At 40.9% G+C, this 21581-nt stretch overlaps 3 protein-coding genes across 5 annotated transcripts; 1 reads left to right on the top strand and 2 right to left on the bottom strand.

Annotated features, from left to right (window-relative positions):
* Positions 1-616: 616 nt before the first annotated feature.
* On the bottom strand, positions 617-13212 carry ehmt2 (euchromatic histone-lysine N-methyltransferase 2). Of its 2 annotated transcripts, XM_034124674.1 has the most exons (29): positions 13185-13210; positions 12488-12527; positions 11985-12054; positions 11719-11880; positions 11260-11513; positions 11005-11059; positions 10790-10872; positions 10553-10693; positions 10348-10416; positions 10028-10100; positions 7695-7781; positions 7329-7465; positions 7090-7233; positions 6652-6983; positions 6327-6557; positions 6081-6163; positions 5897-6003; positions 5351-5473; positions 5156-5257; positions 4921-5025; positions 4245-4399; positions 3968-4135; positions 3717-3861; positions 3544-3621; positions 3189-3304; positions 2857-2943; positions 2684-2762; positions 1911-2086; positions 617-1352 (listed from the first exon to the last, which is right to left on the bottom strand). In XM_034124674.1, exons 4-29 carry the CDS (start codon positions 11831-11833, stop codon positions 1172-1174), a joined length of 3426 nt encoding a protein of 1141 aa, XP_033980565.1. In that variant the 5' UTR covers positions 11834-11880; positions 11985-12054; positions 12488-12527; positions 13185-13210; the 3' UTR covers positions 617-1171. The 2 variants fall into 2 exon arrangements, with proteins under 2 accessions (XP_033980565.1, XP_033980564.1); XM_034124673.1 differs by lacking the exon at positions 12488-12527 and having other exon boundaries at positions 13185-13212.
* A 177-nt stretch (positions 13213-13389) lies between these two features.
* Positions 13390-17566, top strand: LOC117477883 (zinc finger and BTB domain-containing protein 12-like). 2 transcript variants are annotated; one of them, XM_034124675.1, is made up of 5 exons: positions 13390-13578; positions 14571-14779; positions 14882-15076; positions 15358-15564; positions 15750-17566. In XM_034124675.1, exons 2-5 carry the CDS (start codon positions 14576-14578, stop codon positions 16842-16844), a joined length of 1701 nt encoding a protein of 566 aa, XP_033980566.1. In that variant the 5' UTR covers positions 13390-13578; positions 14571-14575; the 3' UTR covers positions 16845-17566. The 2 variants fall into 2 exon arrangements, with proteins under 2 accessions (XP_033980566.1, XP_033980567.1); XM_034124676.1 differs by having other exon boundaries at positions 14576-14779.
* Positions 17567-17872: 306 nt separating this feature from the next.
* On the bottom strand, positions 17873-21376 carry nelfe (negative elongation factor complex member E). The gene is made up of 11 exons (XM_034124677.1): positions 21343-21376; positions 20977-21062; positions 20763-20832; positions 20263-20402; positions 20081-20155; positions 19719-19753; positions 19326-19615; positions 19074-19218; positions 18635-18689; positions 18207-18309; positions 17873-18121 (listed from the first exon to the last, which is right to left on the bottom strand). The coding sequence occupies exons 2-11, from the start codon at positions 21049-21051 to the stop codon at positions 18048-18050; spliced, it is 1062 nt and encodes a 353-aa protein (XP_033980568.1). The 5' UTR covers positions 21052-21062; positions 21343-21376; the 3' UTR covers positions 17873-18047.
* Between the last annotated feature and the right edge of the window lie 205 nt (positions 21377-21581).

Genomic DNA, 21581 nt, shown 5'->3' on the forward strand with positions numbered 1-21581 from the left:
TATACCATAGTCTAAGATTTAAATATCTAACAGTACAACTTTGAATTAAATCAAAAATCAGTTTTTAAAATGCACAATATATTATTATAGGTGAATCTACCAAACAGCAGTGGTTGGAGAAATACTGAGCTCTTTCACTTAAGTATTATGTTAGTACATTTGTATGTACCTTGTCTTGTATTCTTGTTCTGCATCCTTCTTTTTGCCTTACAACCGAATAATCATTATTCCGTATCTCTTTGTTCTGTACTGCACTGTATATGGATGGATGCCAACCAGATGCCAACAAAGCATTTCTTATCCGTTAGCAGTCTCCAATTCAAAGAGACTCCTAGAACTGCTAGCAGAGTGAGACATCTTCCTTTTAATTTCTCTGACTGGGCCCTGTGGAGTTTGCATAGTAGCTTGTAGCTAGCTGCCCCCTGCTGATAACACAATAACACCAACAGGAAATACATTTTTTGGGCCACATCTCCCTATAAACTGTATAATATCCTAATATTGCATATGCACACATAATGACATAGGATAAAAGGTATAGAAATTACAGGATACTATAGGATTACATGGAATATTGTAAACCAGTGAGAAACATATTTAAAAAGAAAATGACACATTCAATATAAGAGCCCAAAGATCAACTAATGAGCTAATTTATTAAACTAAATGTGATAAAGAAAACAATGCGTATAAAAATAAAGAAAATAAAGCTACGACAATCATCCAAAGTCAACATCCCTCAGGTCCTCGAGTCCAGTATGGGCTAAAGGGTTGGCCCATGACTGAACTGTGTTAAAAATGCAAAGTGTTAAGAAGCGTTTTGTTGGCACAACAGAAGATGCATGACAGTTTGGGACTCGTAATGCACAAATCGTCATGAGCTAATGAAAAAGACATTAATATACAGTAGATATACTGTATGTACAGAATCACAAATGTATGTGTTTTACACCCACACAGTTTAAACATATATAAAAAGGCCCATGTTCTCTACCATAGGTGACATGGTCAACTCTAAGATGGCAAGTTTGGGAGGAAAATAAGGACATTTCAAGTAGAAAAACAGCACCATGCATCAAAAACATGATATAACCCACTAGGTGTATTTTCATTGCAAATGTTCACATGTGAAGTGGGTGAGGTTAATCCAAAGGCCCCATGGGTAAGTGTTTTAAGAGTTTCCCAGCATGCTCATCCCACAGTCAGCTCCTGAATCTGGGCAAGCCTCCAGTCGAGCCAGTCTGTTCTGCTCGATGGCGATGGCCTCGGCCGAGTGCTTGCATTTCTCTGATCCACATTGACAGGTGAAGTACTTGCTCTTAATGTCCCAAAATCGGTCTCCATAGTCGAATCTGATGAAACAGGGAAGAAAATATATATTTGTAAAGTTGTTCATCGAGGTTACAGCCAGATGGAGTTTCAGACAGATGAGTTGTTAACAAATAAGGGTCCTTCATTTGTATACAATACATAAATGTAAGGGAGAAATGTAAGGGAAAGGATAAACAGGAGAGGGTAGAGAAGGTAACTAAGGAGGAAGATTAACGAATAAATCATTGGTCCCGGACTGCTCTACCGAGTTATTTTCATATTCTTAGATTTGTATAGTATACATGCATTTAATTTATCCGTGTCTGTTTTTCTTTTTTTAAGTTAATGATTTTGAAAAATAATTGACATTAAAATGATTTTCTAAATGATTTTCATAATCAATTAATGTACAGATTTGTTCCTCCCATTTAAAAATGTCAGATGTAAGATTTCCAGTTAACTATTTCATAAAACAAAGAAAAGCACAACATTTACATAATTTAGAGGCTGAAACAAAACATTAATAAATATAAAAACAAGAGGAGGGAAATAAAGAAATAAGCTCTGAGCAGGTGATCATAAACGTCTCAGCTTCTCACCCCAGCTCCTGTCCGCTGAGGATGTCTCTGGAGCTGAAGAAGGCGATGCGGGGAAACCTCAGGTCCTGGTGCAGCATGAACACACGCACTGGGATGAGGTTCGGGTCACACAGGTGGTTGATGAAGCGGCTGATGTTGCCATAGTACCGGGCATCAATGCAATACACCTCACCATCCTTTAGCAAAAACAAAAAAAACATGCATCGTGTTAGAATTCAATCCCTATTCAGTGCTCCACGTTTGCCAGTTTAATAAATGAAAATGTTACACGATTTAAATATGCTTTTGTATAAGATGAAATCCATCTAAATACGGAGACAGACCACCAATGAATACAGCTGATGTTTTTTTGCAGTATTTTACAAATAAATAGTGTCCGAAGCAGAATTTTAATAAAATGTGACTCCACATGCAAACATCTTTTGCCAATTTTAGATAAACTAATTTGATTGATTCTCTACATTAAGGAGGTGATTTATTAAAAAAGGTTGAAATTATAAGTTCATCTAGAAATATAAGGCTGAAACGATTATTCCCATAAAAAATGTTAGCTGAAAGACTGCAGTAAGCTAAAACCTAGGAGGTTTTTACCCAGCTCAGCAGCGGAGGTACTGTTTTTTTCTGCACGAGTTAAGTTCTGGCTAATTATTCACTTTAATAGTTATGTATTATTGGTTATACAGGAAATATAGCAAATGTTCCTTGTCATGTTTTCCCCTCCTGTCATCTCTGTTTTGATGAAAAACAAAAGCATTTTCTCTTGAAAGGTTCACCTTGTTGTCCAGGTCAAACAGGTAGGAGTCGTCTTCTCTAACATCGGCCTCTGCGTCGGAGATGAGCTCCCCTACATATCTGAGTGGAGGGAGGTAGAAAAGCTTATTTTCCAACCTGTAGCTTTTCACATACTGTAAAGCAACCTGTTGTGTGTAAAACAATCCTCTCTTACTCGCAGATGAAGCTTCCCTGGGGAATATCCTGCAGAGCTCGAACTCCCCAGCCCATTTTCTCAGTCCTGTAGAGCTGAAGACGAACTCTGAGGGGAAACAAGACGAGGGTTCAGACTCAAAGTGAGCACTGCGGTTATTTGTCATGCAGGGGCCAATGAATACATGTTTTGCAACAATATGGTGCAGCCATATCCAGCTCTTTCCTTCCAGCCAGTCACTTCACAATGTCATTTTTTTGTTGGAAGGTCGTCAGTGACATTTGTTGCTGTTAAAACTAGTTAAAAAACCTGAGTGGTTGATAAACATTACGCTAGACGAGTTTATTTCTTACTTGATGCCTGCCTGTACCACTCTGTTCTTGCATGTTCGGTAACAGGAACACGCCATGTTGCATTCAAATATTAGTGGAGGCTCAATTTTGTTGAATTCCTGGAGTAGTCGCTGGTCCTAAAAAAAAACAAATAGTGTAATAAATTGAGATTAGTATCACTCCTTTAGGTTCCTCTGTAAATAATGAATCCTTTTCATTGATGCATGGATCTCACTGACTGAACCAAAGCTAATTTCTCCTGATAATTGCAGAATGTACCACATTTTCAGGTCAAGGCTTTAAAAAAAAAAATGTACAGTTTCTTTTGACCATAATACATAATTAATTTGGCCTTAAAACAAAAAAGTATTTTTACCTTGTCGTACCAGCAGCGGATACTCAGTTGTCCACAGAGGCAGTTACTAGACGAGCAGTCATCAGTGCAGCTACAGTGCTAAAGACAAGACCATTAACATGTATGAGATGCATTTTTCATTGCAAATTACAATATTATTTGTTAGTAAAAGAGAGCGTGATATAATATTTTACCTGCAGGTGTGTAATATTGCGGTCTATGTTCATTGCCGAAGTTTCACAATTTTCTGAAACATATTTGTAGTCTGACGGACAGCCCTCGTCGTCCACTGCGTTCACACAGGGAATCGGGACGTTCTCATAGCCCTGTGCAACGTCACTGAAAAATAAACATGGAGTCAAATCATAAAGAATAACAGGAAACAATCTTGTAATAAAGAAACAGTTTATTTTTTAAAGACATGGCTCCACAAAATAACACCAACCTGCAGATGATTTTCTCGGTCCGAAGCATACGATTGGTTATTCCCCTTCTTAGCTTCCTGTTGATCTGGAGGGCGACCCACACCGGCGTGTCGGGCCGAGCGAGGCTGAGAGGCGTGTCTCCTTCCCTATTCACGACGTCAATGTCTGCCCCTCTGGACAGGAACAACCTGCAGAAGAAACAGTTGGAAAATGGATGGGTGCTTTTGGCTCCAGAAAAAGCAGAGAATTCATATGACTTCAATAAATAGGCTTAAGTTTATGATGACATCGACTCACGTAACACATTCCAGGAAGCCCTCTCTGGCGGCGATGTGAAGCGGCGTATCTCCGTGCAAGTTAACTGAGGCGAGGGAGCAGCCAGAGTTCATGACCAACTCTGCTATATCCACATTCCCTGCATACGCTGCCCAGTGGAGGCACACGTTCAGCTCCTGTTGGGAGGGAAGAGATTGATTAAAGTAATAACCTTTAACATTTTCATGCAACTTACATATAAAAGAATACATAACATATTGGGTATGTCATTCTTCTGCAGATGATCCTGTTCAGAGCCCAGGGAGATTCCTACTAAGGCTTGTCTTTAATCAAAGCCAATTTCCACAAATGCCTTTTGCTACTGAAGCAGTTGTACCCCCTCCTGGTCAGTGAAGAGGAGTAAGCAGGCAGAACAATCATTACATTGTCATTACAAAGTCAATTACATTGTTATTTTTATAAAAATTGAATAGTAGTAAGCCGCAACGGCAACAGGTTCTTGAGCATAAAGTCATAGAAGATATCAGACAGATAGACAAATACACGACATGCACAAACGTGACCTATCCCCCCCCCCAAAAAAAAACACTTGCTGATTTGCAAATATAAAAACAGGCATACTCAAAGGAGCAGCAAGCAAAAAGGCATTTTACATGTAACACAATCTCCAAACCTCACTGAACTTGAAGAAACTTACTTTATCACTAATGGTGACATCAGCGCCTCTGTTCAGCAGCACTTTAATCACATCTACGTGTTTGTGCTCTGCAGACCAGATGATGGGCGTCCAGCCCCCGGTGTCCTGAGATCAAAACGCCAGGAAGAATCAGAATCAACCGAACCAGTAAAACAGATATGATGGTCAAACTGACATTAGTTATAGACAAGAAGTGATCTGTTGGGCCTTTAATACATGTTGGTGCTTCCTTTACCTGTGCGTTAACATCAGCCTGCCCTGTCTCCAGCAGCATGCTGACAATCTCCAGGTTTCCCAGTTTGGCTGCGTGGTGGAGACCAGTGTATCCATCCTCCTCCTGAAGACATTAACAAACACTGAACTCCATATCAACCAAACCCCTGAAACTTCACATTTATCTTTTTCATTGTAGGCACTAACAGACACTCACAACATGATAGACGCAGGCTCCGTTCTGGACCAGATAGTGAGCCACCTCAATGTGGTTGTTGATGACCGCCTCAAGCAGAGGGGTCCTACGGTCCTTGTCCTGGGCATCCACTTGAGCTCCGGCCTGTTAGTACACATTCAAAAATAACTATTAATCTTTGGTAAAGGACCAGGAAGGATTAATGAAATACACAGAATAATGAGCTCTGTGTTTTGAGATACGCTTTAAATAATACAAGCAGTATACACACCTGAGCAATAAAGCAAGCATAGTCAAACATTCCTGTAATAAAATGTGTATCTAAAGTAATAATATCCGACTGTTTCATCTGTTATATATGAATAGACTTTTTTTTTTTTTCTCACCGATGCAGGTTTTCTCATATTAACTGTGGACATCAGCTGCAGTTGTAATTAGCCATTTTTACACACTTTCTCAAAATAGAAAAGTTTCCTTCACAACAGATTACAGGAATGTATCTTCATGTGTAAAGCATGTGTCCTAATCACCCAAAGAAACAACGACAGATGCAAAAAAAGTGTTCACCTGTAGGAGAATGTAGCAGACTTCCAGCAGGCCTCTCTGAGCTGCAGCATGGAGAGCAGAGCGCCTGTTCTGGGAGTCAGGCTGGTATGTTGGATCTATGCCCTCCACTGTGAAACACACACAGTTTTAATACACAAATATTGTACAAATATATCATGATTTCAACTTTTTCAAGCCCACTCACTCAGCATGAGCAGGACTCTCTGCACTTCCCCCTGCTTGGCAGCCGGGTAGAGCTGGCGGGGGTGGAACCTCAGTTTCTTCCTCCTGGCAGATCATAAAAACAACAACCACCAACTTAATTTCAACTGGTCTGATGTGAAGTTGTCCACAGAATGCTCCTTTGAAAGAGTCAAAGCAAACCTGAACATGATTAAGAAAATACTTTACATCCTTGTACAAGTGAAAACAGTCAAATCTAAACTCCAACCTCTCAGTGTCCTGTGTGAGGATGGCCTTCTGCAGCGCCGCCCTGCTGGGCCCAGGTGGAAGTGCACTGGGGCTGATGGGTTTCCCATTTGGCATACAGAGGGAGGGTCCCACGCTGTCCACCCCCTCCTCTGCCGGGGGGAGGGTGGCCTCAGTGGCTGCAGAGGCTACAGGCTGCGGAGGCTGCTGCTCTACTGCCAGTGTCACCAAACCATGGCTATGAATGCGTGCACTGAAAGAGGCGAATAAGGAGCGCAAAGGAAAGAAAATGTAACTTTTACAGTTTAATGGAACCGATCAATTTCTCCCAGGTCATCCAAATTTACCTGACAGGTCTCTCTGGCATCTTCCCATCCTTCATCCCTCCTGTTGAGGCTGTGAGTGAGGGTGCGGTGGGGGTGGAGGGCGGCAGTGACGGGGTGGTGGTGGAGGAAGCAGACATGGTGACGACGGTGGTTGCCGAGGATGTGGCCGAGCTAAAGGATGGGATGGTGACCTCCTGGGCCTCAGAGGCATCTTCCCCGCAGTGAGGACAGAAAAGCATGCCGCCGCCACCGCCGCCGTTTGATCTGCTGCGCCCACCGCCCAGCACCGTCACACAACCACGGTGGAAACGGTGAGCGATGCGCTGGTCTGGGCAGCACTCTAGAAACGTGCCCTGAAAGAGAAAAAAGGTAGGAATCAAGAAGGAGAAAACCTTCATTTTAAGCCATATTTAAGTTATTGCTTGTAAATTCCTACAGTAGATGGTTTAAACTCTTTACCGCGAGGCAGAAGTATCCACACCCAGGGCAGCAGTGGTGTTTGACCATGTGTGAGCGGTGGATCTCACAAAGCATCATGAGGGGCACCCGACTGGACGGACGCATGGTCTCCCCTTTCATAGTCCGACTGGTACAAGCCCTCAGCTGAAAGACAAGATACAGTTTGAGATGTGAGCTTTATAAACTACAACAGACCAGCAGAGACGTCATGCTGCTCTCGAAATCTAAAAAACACAAACCTCTCCATTGATGCTCTCAGTAGCCATACACTGTCTGCTGATGCGGTGGCTGCTGCTGTCCACCCGGGGAGCCTCCATCCTGCAGCTGCAGAGAGGAAGCTCCTCCAGCCGCTCCGTGTCTCCTGCATCACTTCCTTCTGCAAAGGGAACAGAAAGATTGAAATGTTTATGATGTTTGTCACCAAGAGAGTATGGTCACCAAAAGGTTGGGAGATTGATTCTATTTCAGTCTGTCCATTGTCTATTTTTAGCAGTAATTTGAGATGTTTGGGGTAAGCTAGATCCCAGCATTGACAACTCATTTCAAGTTTGTTTTTGACTTTTTTCAGATTTAAAAAAAGGGACACGTATGTATCATTAACTCACCGTGATGAGGAGAAAGAGTCAGACTGTCGGCAGCGGAGATGTCCAGAGCACCCAGAGGAACCTCCGTGTACTCAGTGGCCCTTCCTGCTGTAAACCGGATAACAAAGTATAAACATTGGTCATGAGAGAGACATGTGCAGATCTTTTTAACTGTACTCCGAGACATATTCAGCGCATTGGAGATCTTTGTGTATCCTTCCACTGTATATTTACATTTTTATTTTTATTTACATTTTTATTTTTTAAGTTTTTTGGCGGGAAATTGGCAAAGCAATGGCTATAGTTTCCAGACAGAGGAGGAATCAAAGCTTAAAATCACTTTTTTCTCTTTGATCATACACATGTGATCCTCATTTAGTGGGAATGCTGATAACAGCATTCCAACTATATGTTATGCTACGGACAAAAAGTTTATTATTCCGCCGGCTTATTTTGCCCCTCTTCTCCTCCCACATTCAACATCGCAGAAACTCTGTTCAAACATCAAAACGTTCAGCTCGGTCGGGAATCGATGGCTATTACTTTTATCATTCATAACTTTCATAATTCCAGAGATACATCCCATAATACATCACATTTTTAACCATTGAAGTCAATGGAGAAATTCTTCAGACTTCAACAAATCTTCATGCGACTTCAACTGCTAACTGTTCATTCATACTTTCACTCAGAAACCTCATTCCAACTTTAAAATGTTACACATCTTTCTGACATTATTCGTGTAACACAACTTTTAAATCTGATTCTTACTTTTAGAGATATTAAACATTGTTCAGACCTTGGTAAAGAGGCTTTCTTCAGATTTTAACATTAACTAGAGTGCGTGATGTCACAGCTAGAGTGGAGGAAATCCTGAAATTTGCCTTCATATATTTTTTTTAAACTGCCATAATTCCCAAACCCTACATTCCTGAGACATCATTTTTCATAACAAACGTAGGAAAACATCTCGTAGCTTGAAAAATGACAAATAATTATGGCAAAATAATTAAACAAAATGCCTCTTGAGGGCATGAAGTGACAAAAACGTTCAACATGTCTCCATTAAAGCCCATTGTAATTTCAGGCTGATATTTCCTCACGGTAGCAGCCGCACACCTTTAGTTAAACTGCCAAAAAGGCCACATTATTAACCCGAAAGTACACAAAAATTACACTTCAGATACTCAAGGTCCTTGAGATGCTTCACGTTTTGAAATTTCACAGATATCTGTTACGGTTCTTCGACAAAACGTTCACATGCAAGAGGTTTATCTCTCATTCAGAACAATGGAAACCTCTGATCTCTGCACACCTCGTTAGCTCAAATATAAACACCTGTGTCATGGAACACGATGATGTCATAACACACAGGTGTTCGTGTTTGAGCTAACGACGTGGTCACTGGAGTTTAACAGACTGTCTGAGCCTATTCTTTTCTGTCTGATGGAGACTTCATACTGACTTCAACATGTTCCACCTATTTTATACATTATTGGTGACACACAGCTGTCGTCGTTAGCTCAAATATAAACACCTGTGTCATGGAACACGATGTCACATTGACAGGTTTGGTAACGATGCAGCCATCAACGCATCTAAGCGTATTATGGGGTGTCATTAAATGACGTTGCCATGGCGACAGACCACTCGCCATGAAGCACGATGTCGCTGTAAGTCCAATGGACACGGTCCGATCGCCCCCCAATCTTCACTTGTATATCACCGGTCCATGCCTTAACAGCTCCACGCCAAATCTGAGATCTCACCATATGCCGTTTCCATGGAAACATCCCTCGCCATAAAAGACGATGTCGCTATAACTCCTATGAAAATGTTCAAAAAGTGCTCAAACTTCACATGTGTGCTAACAGTCCAGCCGTGAAGACATCTACGGGACATGCCGTTGCCATGGCAACACAATGCCCGCCATGAAACACGGTGTTCTCATAACTTCAGTGAAAATGCTCCAAATGGCCCAAAACTTCAACATCACTAACATCAAGTTAGTTCAAAGGTTTGCAGTTCAAATATTCTGCTGCTTTTCCAAGCCTTTTTACTCTCTTTTCTTCTCTCATCACACATTCAAGCCCCCAGTGTTCATGTATCATTTCAATCTAAATTCTTCACTTTCTTCTTACACATTACATTTCAGCATAGCAGTTTAGCGTCAGATTTTCAGCATAAAGCATTCCCACTAGCAATTTCTTCAGGAATTGCATTCTCTAGTTTAGCTTATGATCTCACCTTAACTGACTGCACCAGTGAGGATGTAGTTGGATCAGAGTAAAGGGGGCTGAAAGCTTGCTTTATAAATGATATGTATATTTAACTCACTGAGTAAAGTCACTCACCTCCCACTGTCTCAACCACGTCAGCCGAGATTCTCTCTTTTTCCTGGGCATGGAGATGCAGGATTGAGGTGTCCTTTTTTTAACACAAGCAACACGACAGTGCACATTTTGATGAACATGTAGTATATATGTTTGCATCTCTACGGTTTGCATGGACGCACACACATATTTCTGCCACTGTTTTTCCACCTTTTGATACAGTTAAATTAAAACTTTTTTATAATAATATATATATAAATCTTCATATTATAATTTATATAATATCTATTACTAGATAAGAATGTAATTATCAAGCTAGTGAAACAAGTAAAAGCACTCACATGATCTGACATGTTCACAGACCCCTCTATGTCTTTACTTTGTCTTGCTTCCGCCCCACCATCTTCAAACTATTGATGAAATTTGACAATAGTAAAATAAACAATTATTCCTTCAGTTGCTAAAAAAACATGCATCATATACATATGCTAATATTTGCATCAATAACAACTGTAAGTGAACCATATGTAGATCTAAACGTCAAACCTTTTCTGAATCTTGCATGGACGGACTGGAAATAGGAATTTTCTCTGCAACTTCCTGCTTTAATTTCCCAACACTGCTGTTGCTCTTCTCTGGTGCAGTTTTGGTAACAGTCTCCACTTTTTTATGAAATAACGTTTCTTCCTGAGTTTTGAAAGAAAAAAAACATTACATTCAATCTAATTGCATGTAATCTGATGAATAAAAGTGAGTTATGTGCGGGCAAAGACATGATCTTACCACAGTTTGAGCATTTTCTGGAATGTTTTCTGATTTCTCAGGTATGTCTTCAGATAAATGACCAAGTTTTCTCCTTTTTGCAACTATTGAAAAATTAAAACCACAACAGAGTGAGTGTTCACTTATACAAGGGACTCTCACTTGTTTATTCATAGAAACGTTATTATTTTCCAGAGGAAAACATTAGTTAGCGTGAGTATGCGAAAGCCACTAACCCTGTTCAATTTCAGAGGATTCTGAAGGTATCACAGGTGCTTCAGTGTGGCTCATCTGTGAAATAAAAACCGTCAGTACCGTCAATTGAGCAAATACTATACAATGTGTGTTTTGTTGGAGGCTGAATTATAATCACATTTTACATTTTTAAATGTTTACTCGGGTCAAGGAAAAAGGGGCCAAATCAATATTCAAGACAGAGGTACACATTCTCGTTTACATTTTAATAGAAAAGCCCTGCTTTGTAGACTCACCTGCCCGGTTGCAGGCCTGTTCATGGTCTTTCGAGCCCGATGAATCTTGGTTGGGGGAGGGGAGACAGAAGGAGATGAGGAAGCTGTGGCAAAAGAGGAAGAAGAGGAAGAAGAGGAGGACGGGGAAGGAGAAGGTGCCAGGACGGATTTACTACTGCCGGGTCCAGAGACACTCATCTTAGCTCGGCCAGGGGACAACGCTGAAGACGTCGAAGGAGAGGGGGAAAATGATGAAATGGACTTTGCTGCGTGTCCTTGAAGAGAGAGGTAAAGACATTACTGTGAATTTATTGATAAATGTTTTTGAAGCCCTTCAATAATTTGTAACACATTCAATCTGACTCAAGCAAATATGTTATTCTAAAAGGGTTCAAGGAACTTAAAAAACGAATCGCAAACTGCTGAGTTTATGCTTTATGTCAAATTAGGTCATTGCTTCTACTGATTGCAAAGCCTTACCTGCTGCTGCTTTGCTAGGGGAGGACGCAGGTGACCACTTCTCTCCCTCCTCTCCAGCTTTGGAAGAGTCCTTTCCAGGTCGCAGAGATGACAACATTGATGAAATACCACCCATGGGCTCTGTCTTCTTGGGGACAGCAGCTGTGATGGATGCTGCATTATCTGTAAAAGTAGTAAAAATACAAAAATCAGACAATAATTCAGCCTATTTGTGTACCTTAAAAGCACAGATTAAACTATCAAATTGTATCTCCCTCTATACATACCTTCCTTTACTTGACTTGGACCAGGTAAGGACTCTTCTGGTGTCTTCTGGTCATTTCCTTCAGGAGGCTCCTGGCAAAGAACCAAGAAAAAAAGAATGTAAGAAAACATCAATCTGTTGTTTAAAAAATATCCATTTATTCACTGCAATACACTGTAGCAGAGACACAAATGAGGAGCAATTTAGATGCAAATTAGCTTTGGAGTAATGTAATGATGTACACAACTGGACCCTTTCACACACTATAAATCTAAAGTACTAATATGTAATGGCAGTTATTTGTAGTTTTACCAGGTAAAAAACTAATCTTTCAACTGTTTGATGACTTGGCTTGTCAGTAATGCAATATTTTATCAAATGGAGAATGGATAACTTGTGTGTAATAAGGAGGATAAGTGTTGTTTGTGATCGTTATTGTGGTCATTATAATGTAAATAATTAGTCAATCTTTTCTACACCTATATTCACATAATTATATATACAATAGTCCTGTCTGTTCTTTACCTTTATTTGTCCATCTTTGTTGTCCTTGTTCCTAGCTGTCCTTGTATGATTACAAATACTGTTACTTGACCTAAAGTGTGATTCTGATTGTCCTGCTTGCTTTATAAATCTGTCAACCAATGGCTGATGGTGTCTGTTGTTACGTCAAATGCCGCCATCAGTCAATCAACCCATTCATGCATTTCTACACATTTCAAAGCATCAGTAGTCCGTCAAATAAAACGGAAAGCAGTGAGATTTTGCACACTTACTTTATAAAACCCTCCCTCGAAATCCAAATATGTAAACATGACAATGTGTCTTGTGCGTAGACTGTGGGTCTTAACATTAGCTTTGAAAACTGAACATACATCATACAAGAAGCAAGATACTATACAGAAACCGCAAAACATAACAAGACTAACGCAAAATGATGAAAATGCAAGGAATAGAGATAGAGGAACCGACGAGATAACCAAAACATTAACAACATAAGAGCAATTTAACACAAAACATGTTACAGGCTAACGAAGCTAGCACTGTAGCACAGCTTTCAACAAAGAGCTCCTATACATCGACAAGGAAAGACATTTTGCATCATGACAGATTGCTACTCTGGTGGCGTGCTTTTGCTATGTATGCTAATGTGTTTACAAGTTGTGAAACAAATGTTAGTGTCGTTAGCATGCAGTTTTGAGTTGCAGAAAGGCTTCGCTACCTTCGTTGTTGTCTCAGATGCCGACATGTTTCGCGAAGCAGCGCATAAACGTAAAAGGACGTGACGCGTCACCACCCAGAGCCACGCCCCCTGGTCGCTGATTTGAAGTCAGTGAGCGTTCTCTGATGAAGCCTACTGCAAGGAGAAGGCGTTCCACTGAATCCGATTCCAGGTCAGTTTACTAACCAGAGATCAGCGGTTTCAAGAGGTGCTTCCTCCAACAAAAAAAAAGAGGCCAAAAAGTAAACAGAAATCGAGGTAGTAATGTTAGCTAGTGGCAGCAGGGATGAGGAAAAAGCGTAACAACATCTGAATCAACTGTGTCCCTATTTATACAAATGCAGATTTGTTTTTAAGAAAGCCCAGGAGACATTTAACAAAAGAAAAAGGCGAGGTGAGTAAGGACAACGTTTCTAGATAACTGTGGAGCGTCTGTTTGTTCCTGTGTTTAGTTATTACCAGATGCAAGCAAGCTAGCTTAATGCTAACGCTAGCTAACGTTGAGGCCAGCAGAAAAGGATGAAAACAATCGTGTGGTGATGGATTTCAGCCTCTAACGGAGGGCAGCCTCATTGTATCATACTCCCCAGTATTCCTCTAACACATGCAATGCTGATCTTTGTCTCAAGCCCACTTCTCTTAGCTTTATCACGTTACAGCTGTCGATTTACCATTAACATGAGGATGAAGTGACGTGAGAGTAGATGCCATACTACAACTTAGGCTACCAAATTGAATGTAGCACTATAACATGTAACTACAGTAAGTAACAGATTCAAGGTTCAAGGCTTTTATTATTATAGATTAGTAATAGAGTGCCACAGTGACGCGTCCTAAAACCCGGAAGTAAACTCCTTCCAGTTCCTTCGACAAAAACCAAAACACAAATTGAAGAGACAGATCACGTTTTTTTCACAAAACGTGATCTGTCTCTTCAATTTGTGTCAACCACAGACCCTATTTCGAGCTATTTTCCAAAATCCTATGGAGAAATTGCATTGGTTTTTGTCGAAGGAACCGGAAGTGGTAAAATGCTAACTTACTTCCGGGTTTTAGGACGCGTCACTGTGGCACTCGCTACTGATTTGACTTTACTTGGTATTACAGCATGTTCAACCTGAGGTAAATGACCAATAACTATTAAATACTATGTTGATTATATTTCATACAGGTCATGTCATTCACAAATAGCAGTACGTTAACATTTGAAAAGCCATGTAAAGTGGTAATAAAAAACCGGTATATATTTGTCTATGTTTGTTGTTGAGTAATTACATAGTTTAGTTTGACTTTTGTCAAATATAATCAACAAGTTGAGTTATCTTTGTAAACCAACAATCTGATGTATCAGTTTACTTACATGAATGCTTCCCCAATTCTCGTCAGACAAGATGGAGATGCTGTGTTTCCGGTTACCTGGCCACGGGGACACGACCCTAAAGCACCTGAACACACTGAGGGCCCGCCAGCAATTCTGTGACATCACTATTGTGGCCAGCGACAACCAGACCTTCAGGGGCCATAAAGTTGTCCTGGCTGCCTGCTCGCCTTTCCTGAGGGACCAGTTCCTCCTCAACCCGGCCCCAAAGCTCCAGGTAGGCAATTGTCAACACTCACAATGTCCCACTGACAAACTCTGTCGTTGTGTCTCTCCTCAACGCGCTTATTTACGTTATTTGTTTCAAATGTTTACCCAGGTGTCGATGCTGTACAGCTCCACAGTGGTGTGTGGACTGCTTCAGTCTTGTTACACTGGCCTCCTGCAGTTTAACCCAGAAGAGATTGTCAACTACCTGACCGCTGCCAGTTACCTACAGATGGAGCATATTGTGGAGCGCTGCCGTGGAGCCCTGAAGAAGTATGTGCAGCTAAAAAAACCCGGTCCAGCAAAGGTCAGTTATCCAGAATAAGTTAATACACAAGTAGATACATGTCATACAGTTGTGGAAAAGGCTTTCTGTGTCTTTTACTTTTCCTGTTGTTCATTGTGAAAATTGTGAGAAACTTAACAGTTTTTTCCCCCAATTTGATCCTAATCATATGTTATGTCAGAGTTCTTGTGTGTTGCGATGGGGGATGATTTTCAGTTCTACACATTATAGGCATTTTCATAGCTAATGCAGTTTTGTTTTGTTTTAGCAATGGCATAATCTGTGTTTTTCTGTTCCTCTAGATGACTTCAGAGAAGAGCCAGGCTCAACCTTTAATTGTCAGCGGAAGCGTTCACTCTTTTGCATCCCCTCCCACCAGCCAACCCTCCCCTTTGCATCTACACAGTCCTGTAGTGCGCTCAGTGGAGGAGAACAGCGGAGACATGTCTGCCCAGGGAAGCAGTCAACACTACCATGGCAGTCCCACTTTGGACGAGCCATGCATTAAGGTTTGTGTGTGAAAGAAAACCTAATTGCGATTGTGTTGAGTGTTAATGAATATATCTGAATTTTGGACTGTAGGTTAGACAGAGCAAGCAATTTTAAACATGTCTGGGGAATTTTGAGTGGTGTATTTCACTTTTTTTTTTTACAGCGCTACCTTTCCTTATTCTGTCTTAATTTGTTGTTACAGGTAGGCGCATCAGATGAGGAGGAAAAGGCTCGACAGGAGGACTATGATGTGTTCAGAGTGTACATCTCAGAAGATCAGATGAACAGAGACCGGGAGGAGGAGAGAGGAGCTCCCTCTGAAGGAACACAGGATGCTTATTACCCAGAGACTGACGGTGTGGTGATTGGAGAAAGCGGTGAATATGAGCTAAATCCAACAGAAGATAATCTCAGTACTGGGGGACTTTCAGCTGAGGGGCTCCGCGCTTTCAGACGCAGGCTTTCTGACCCTAAAACTGTGCGGGGCAGAGGGAGAGGCAGGGGTTTTAGGAAAAGAAGGTGGGTGTCAACACAGGAGAAAAGACTTCCAACCAACCAGGATTTGTGGTACTTAGCAACTGCAGGAATGGGAGGTATTATGAACATGGACTACAACCAAGAAGGGCCAAAGACAGGAAACCTCCTCTCCGTTGAACTCCCACAGTTAGACTACAGTATGGGTGACGCTAAGGTGGAAAGGGTCTCACCAATGGGAGGCAACAGTTTGACCCAGTGCGTCCTGGAGGAGTCTAGTTGTGGTGCTGGTGAGGGAAGTTCAGGGCTGACGACTGTCGGGACAAACGAGGGAGGGGATGAGTCTGTCGCGGTGGTGGGATCCACCTCCAGTGTGTCTGGGCCTGTGATATGTGAGCACTGTGGCATCACATTCCCCTCCACCCAATCCCTAGCCTTCCATTCCCGCTCCACCCACCTGCTTTACACCTGCCCCTGCTGCGGCAAACACTTCCACCACTCTGCCAACCTTACCCGGCACATGGCTGTGCATCGAGGCGGAGGCAAAACTCACCAGTGCCCCCTGTGCTATAAGACTTTCACCCAAAAATCCACACTGATAGACCACATGAACCTCCACAGTGGCGAGCGGCCACACCGCTGTGCGTACTGCCACGCCCGCTTTGCTCACAAGCCTGCCTTAAGACGCCACCTGAAGGAACAACACGGAAAAACCACAGGGCAGAACTCTCTACACGAGCAAGAGGAGAGGGAGAGAGCTGCGACAATACGAGAGGAAGAGCAAGAGTGCCTGGTTACTGAACAAATGTCATTAAAGATGTAAAATAAGTGTCTAGACATCTAAAGCTACTCGGTTGCCTACTGCAGTTACATTTTGCAGAGCAACAAGTCCAGTGGGGAGGTCAGTCTCTTGGGGCATGGCGCCATGTAGATATTAAAATAATGGTACTTGTGGGTTATCTGTCGCCACTTTTTTTTGTTTTTTTCAGACTCTCTAAATAACCCTAACTCCTAAAATTAATGTTTGTTATTTTGAGAAATTAAAAAGTTAATGTGGAGGAGCTACCCGCTATTAAAAAGTGGCAACAGATAACCCACAAGTACCAAAAGAACAGTTAACCCCAAAATAAAAAATACACATTTTTTCACCTGCAGTGCCATTTATCAATCTACAATATTTTGCCATAGAGAGGTCTTCTTTCTCTCATAAATGATGGACCAGGATGGCTGTCATGTTCCAGTATCCTCCTGTTTGTGGTGCTCCAAGCCAAAAAAAAAGTTTTAGAGTCTCAACAGCAATTTCTCATCCAGATCATTTACAGACATTGTTGTGAGCAGTTTTATGAAAGCACTGTCTTCTTTTACCAAACAAATTAGGGGTGACCTGCCCCTTCTTAAGCAAGAGCTGGAAACTGACTGTGATGCCCTTATAAAATGTCACTGTGAAAATTAAAACTTAAACATTTTTCAATAAAATGACTAACCACAGTTCAAAGGTATGATGTAAACCAGTGTGAATAAAAATGTTGGAAAGTTTCCTCCTAATTACATCTAAAAATCATTCAATTGCACAACATTAGTCTACCAACCCAGATATGATGCTGGCAGAGGGACACCTGCCTTGTTCTTCTGTACATTTGTATATACCTGTTGGGGTGTTGTGTAAAAACATTCAGAATATACCTTTTAAAAGTGGGATTTTTAAATAAACAGTTGCTCATGCATTTCCCTAACTCCCTGCCATTCCGATGTTGAAAAGTTGGTCTCAGATTTTCAATACTTCCGTTAATACACATACACATCTCACATTTGGTCTTTGTTGCCCACTGACAGAGTTTTGTTGATACAAGGCTCATGGAAATCTTTTTATTGAGATCCAAACGGCATCTCTAGTTTCATGAACCACAAAGCATTACATACCAACCATGAAAAATGCTCCAATCAAAGAGACAACAGATTATTTTGTATTTATGCTGCTAGCGGACGTCATTAAAATAACATCAAAAGTAAAAATAAAAAGAATTCATCACAGGAAATCTTCACTGTACACGACTTGATTCCTCTTGTCCCTGTAGGAGCCTTTAGTGCTGTTCTGCACAGCTGTGAAAGGAAAAAAGACATCGCTGAAGGTTAACCCAAGGCTGTGCTGAACAAATAAAATAAACTATCAGAGTGCTGTGTTTACCCAGTGAAGCCCAGACAGATTTGCCTGTGGCAGCGTCCAGCATAGGCTGCTTCCTGGCGATGCTTACTTTGACGTGAACATCTCCCACTGTGGTTCCATTCAACTGTGAGATAAATACAGCGAGGTGAGTTTAGAGTGGCCGCCTGCTTTGTATACAGTCTACATGAGCAGGGCATCCCCACAACTAGGGATGACGTCATCACACTTTCTCATGCCTGGTTTCGCAACCTTCAGTATCTGCCGTCTTCAATAGTATATTACATTTGCATGGATGCCCTTTGCTTAACTTAGTCATCTCAAAAATATCATGCTTAAACTGCAAAAAACATACTATTCTCCCCTTATACAAGACACACATGGCCCACAACATTGTTATAGAAAACTGCTGCTTCATTTTATTAAAACGTTTTCAAAGATGGAACACCAACCTCAGCTACGGCCTGGTCTGCAGACTCCATTTTCTCAAAAGTGATAAATGCACAACTGGAAAGAGGAAGAGAAGAAAAAAAATCACTACTGGTTGTTGAAAAAAACTTTTACAAGAGAAGTTATACAGTATAGTGTATTATGGTTGTGCAGATTCAATTCAAAACGTGTTCTTAATTCAGTACATACGTAGGTCATTTTTTATTTCATGATCTACTCCATTGTGGACTGATAAAGGCAATGTATAATATAATGTCATGAAAGCAGAATAAAGGGTGTAAGATAATGGAGTTTTTATACTTAGAAAATAAATAAATATCAACTGATGGAATTATGTAAACACATGTCAAACATAGGACGAAAGATAACATTTATTCATGCATAACTTGCATGTTATAACTTATTCATGCATAACTTGCACGTTCTTTAATGGTTACATACTTTCGTGGGTTGTCCATGGAGAGGTCAATGATGGTTCCATGTGGAGAGAAGGAAGAGCGCAGGCTGTCCTCTCCGAGCCCAGAGCCATAAACATACACCGTGTTCCCCTTTCGTACCCCTCTCCGCTCTGGGTATGAATCTGAACCTGAGAATTAAAACATGGGAGAGGAGTTAACACTAGAGTTGGATAGTAATATTTGAAGAGATATCTTCGCTCTCTGCGGATGGTTTATTTTTTGCTTGGTTACTCACGTCTGAACGGTGCATCTCTTTCTCTGTCCCGTTCCCTGTCATTGTCTCGATCCCTTTCTCTGCTTCTGTCCCTTTCTCTTTCTCTGTCCCGCTCCCTTTCCCTGTCCCGGCCTCTGTCTTTCTCCCTCTCCCGGTCTCTGTCCTTCTCTCTTTCTCTGTCCCGCTCTCTATCCAGCTCTCGTTCCCGGTCCCGGTCCCGCTCTCGGTCTACGTCCCTTTCCATTTCACGGCTGGGCGGCACGCTGGCTCCTTCCTCCTCCTCCCGGAACCTGTCTCTTGAGCTGACAAAGCTGCAAGGGGCACACGGGGAAATGATGTTACACCCATAGATGTTCACTTTCAGTGTATTAAACAGGTTGTTTTGCTTTTTCATTGTTGTTTTTGAGACATTACCTCTCATACAGTGGCCTCCTGGATCTTTTCCCAGCCTATGAAAAGAACAAATATGATACCATCAGAATAAGCTGTATTTCTTTCCCCCCGAAACGCTTTATTCCTTTTTAGACCTTATAATGTGCAAATGTGTAAAGGTATGTTCATTATATGGCATATGGGTTTCTTTTAACTCTACTACAAGAGTCACCTATGTTTGAAATTGTACAGAAGGTATTTCACTCTGAGGAGAAAAAAATTACTTGAATAGTATTCTAAATTTCAGGTTGTGATGCTACTTGAGAAAGAAACCTACAAACATAAAATACAAGACCCCTTTTGCGACAGAATCGTCACATTTGTATGTTTTGAATAAACAATACCTCAAGTGGTTCCTCATCTGTAGAGACACTCCTTTGGAAAGGTAAGAAAGCCGGATTTTGGCCTTTCTCGGGGTCCTGTGGCAGATAGAGAGGAACAATTAAACAACATAACAAACAAATCAAAGCAATGAAAACAGGTGACCATCAGCCAAAACAACACCTTCTAAGGAATATCAGCTTACCTTTTTTTCCAGCATTCGAGAGCGTTTAAACCCAGAGTTCTTGTTCTCTGACTTGATGGCGCTGATGGCACCCGTCTTGATGAGCATCTTTGCTTGTTCTGTGGCCGTTGCCGTGTCAACAACAGGCTGGTCTGACAAAGCTGTTATGAAGTGTAAAGTTAGAAGCCTGAATATCGCAAAAAAGTTGATTGAGTGGGTATTAGTATACAAATGGGTCTGCAGGTATTTATAGTTTGTCTGTTCAACCAGTTACTTGTTAGTATTTATAGTCAGAGCATTTATCATTTACATTTCTTGTTAGGTGTACTTACTGTGTTTTAATTGTATTATAAAATGATTGTGAACAGAACACATTTGCACATAAGAACATAAAGTGACATTGTATACATTGAAGTGATTGCTAGATAAACAAATTCGGTTGTGAGTAAACATAATGTGTAGTTTAGTTAGCTGAGAAAAGAAAATGCTGAAGTACTTTAAATGGAGTCTAATGCACTTACTCCGTTTTAAGCCACTTTGGTTTGTCTGGTTGGTTGAATTCTGCTTCTTCAAGGCAAGCAGGGCCTTTTTCTAAAAAGAAAGGGAAACAAGTTAATGTTAAAAAATATAAAAGTGTTCTAAAAGAGAATTATTGCAATAGGGTTAATTAATTAGCTTATAGGGATCCTTTGATAATAAAGTCCTAAATGTAACAGCAAGCATCTATTTATTTACCTTTTTCTTGAGTTTAGCATATTTCTTTTGCAGAGCCTCTTCTTCCTCCGTCAGTGAACTTGGAAACACCACCATGACGACAAGAGCTACAACACAGACGAATACATTAACAGGTGAACACATATCATTGTTGTTAAACAAAATAGGCTTTAACAAATGTACTTATGACCCGTTCACAGCTGCTAGCCTAGCTAAGCTAATAACCCTGACAAAAAACACGACTGGCGTCAGAAAATATACAGGTAGTTAGCCAGTTCAGACCACATACAAAGTAAAAGTCAACCTTTAGAATAATAAATGCATGTGTGGTCTCTTAAAACTATTTTATATACGTATTAAGAAGCTCTATTGAATTCATTCACTCACCAACTTCAAACGGTTGCTCCTCAATAATAACACGGACGCGTAAATATGACGTAGGATATCCAGGTTGCGTTTATCTTTTTAATTTTTGCAACAACAATAAGCAAAAACATGTATCGACACACACAAAATGTACACTCATTTGGAATATATGAATTGATTATATATTGTAGACAGCTTTATGAAAACGTTTAAAGTTTATTCTTTATTTTAGCTATCGTTTAGCTAGCTTAGTAGCAACT

This window comes from Trematomus bernacchii, unplaced genomic scaffold (assembly GCF_902827165.1).
Source record: "Trematomus bernacchii unplaced genomic scaffold, fTreBer1.1, whole genome shotgun sequence".
Taxonomy (NCBI): Eukaryota; Metazoa; Chordata; class Actinopteri; order Perciformes; family Nototheniidae; genus Trematomus; species Trematomus bernacchii.

Excerpts from the sequence above, each read along its gene's own strand:
- ehmt2 (XM_034124673.1), bottom strand. The coding sequence starts at position 13,211 with ATGTCGGCATCTGAGACAACAACGAAG. Across the intron at positions 11,514-11,718 it reads CCCTAGCAAAGCAGCAGCAG|GACACGCAGCAAAGTCCATT; the intron begins GTAAGGCTTTGC and ends TCTCTCTTCAAG. Across the intron at positions 6,984-7,089 it reads GTGGATACTTCTGCCTCGCG|GGCACGTTTCTAGAGTGCTG; the intron begins GTAAAGAGTTTA and ends TTTCTCTTTCAG.
- LOC117477883 (XM_034124675.1), top strand. The coding sequence starts at position 14,576 with ATGGAGATGCTGTGTTTCCGGTTACCTGGCCACGGGGACACGACCCTA. Across the intron at positions 14,780-14,881 it reads ACCCGGCCCCAAAGCTCCAG|GTGTCGATGCTGTACAGCTC; the intron begins GTAGGCAATTGT and ends ATGTTTACCCAG. Across the intron at positions 15,077-15,357 it reads AAAAACCCGGTCCAGCAAAG|ATGACTTCAGAGAAGAGCCA; the intron begins GTCAGTTATCCA and ends CTGTTCCTCTAG.
- nelfe (XM_034124677.1), bottom strand. The coding sequence starts at position 21,051 with ATGGTGGTGTTTCCAAGTTCACTGACGGAGGAAGAAGAGGCTCTGCAA. Across the intron at positions 18,690-19,073 it reads TCCATGGACAACCCACGAAA|TTGTGCATTTATCACTTTTG; the intron begins GTATGTAACCAT and ends TCCTCTTTCCAG. Across the intron at positions 18,122-18,206 it reads ATCTGTCTGGGCTTCACTGG|CTGTGCAGAACAGCACTAAA; the intron begins GTAAACACAGCA and ends TTCCTTTCACAG.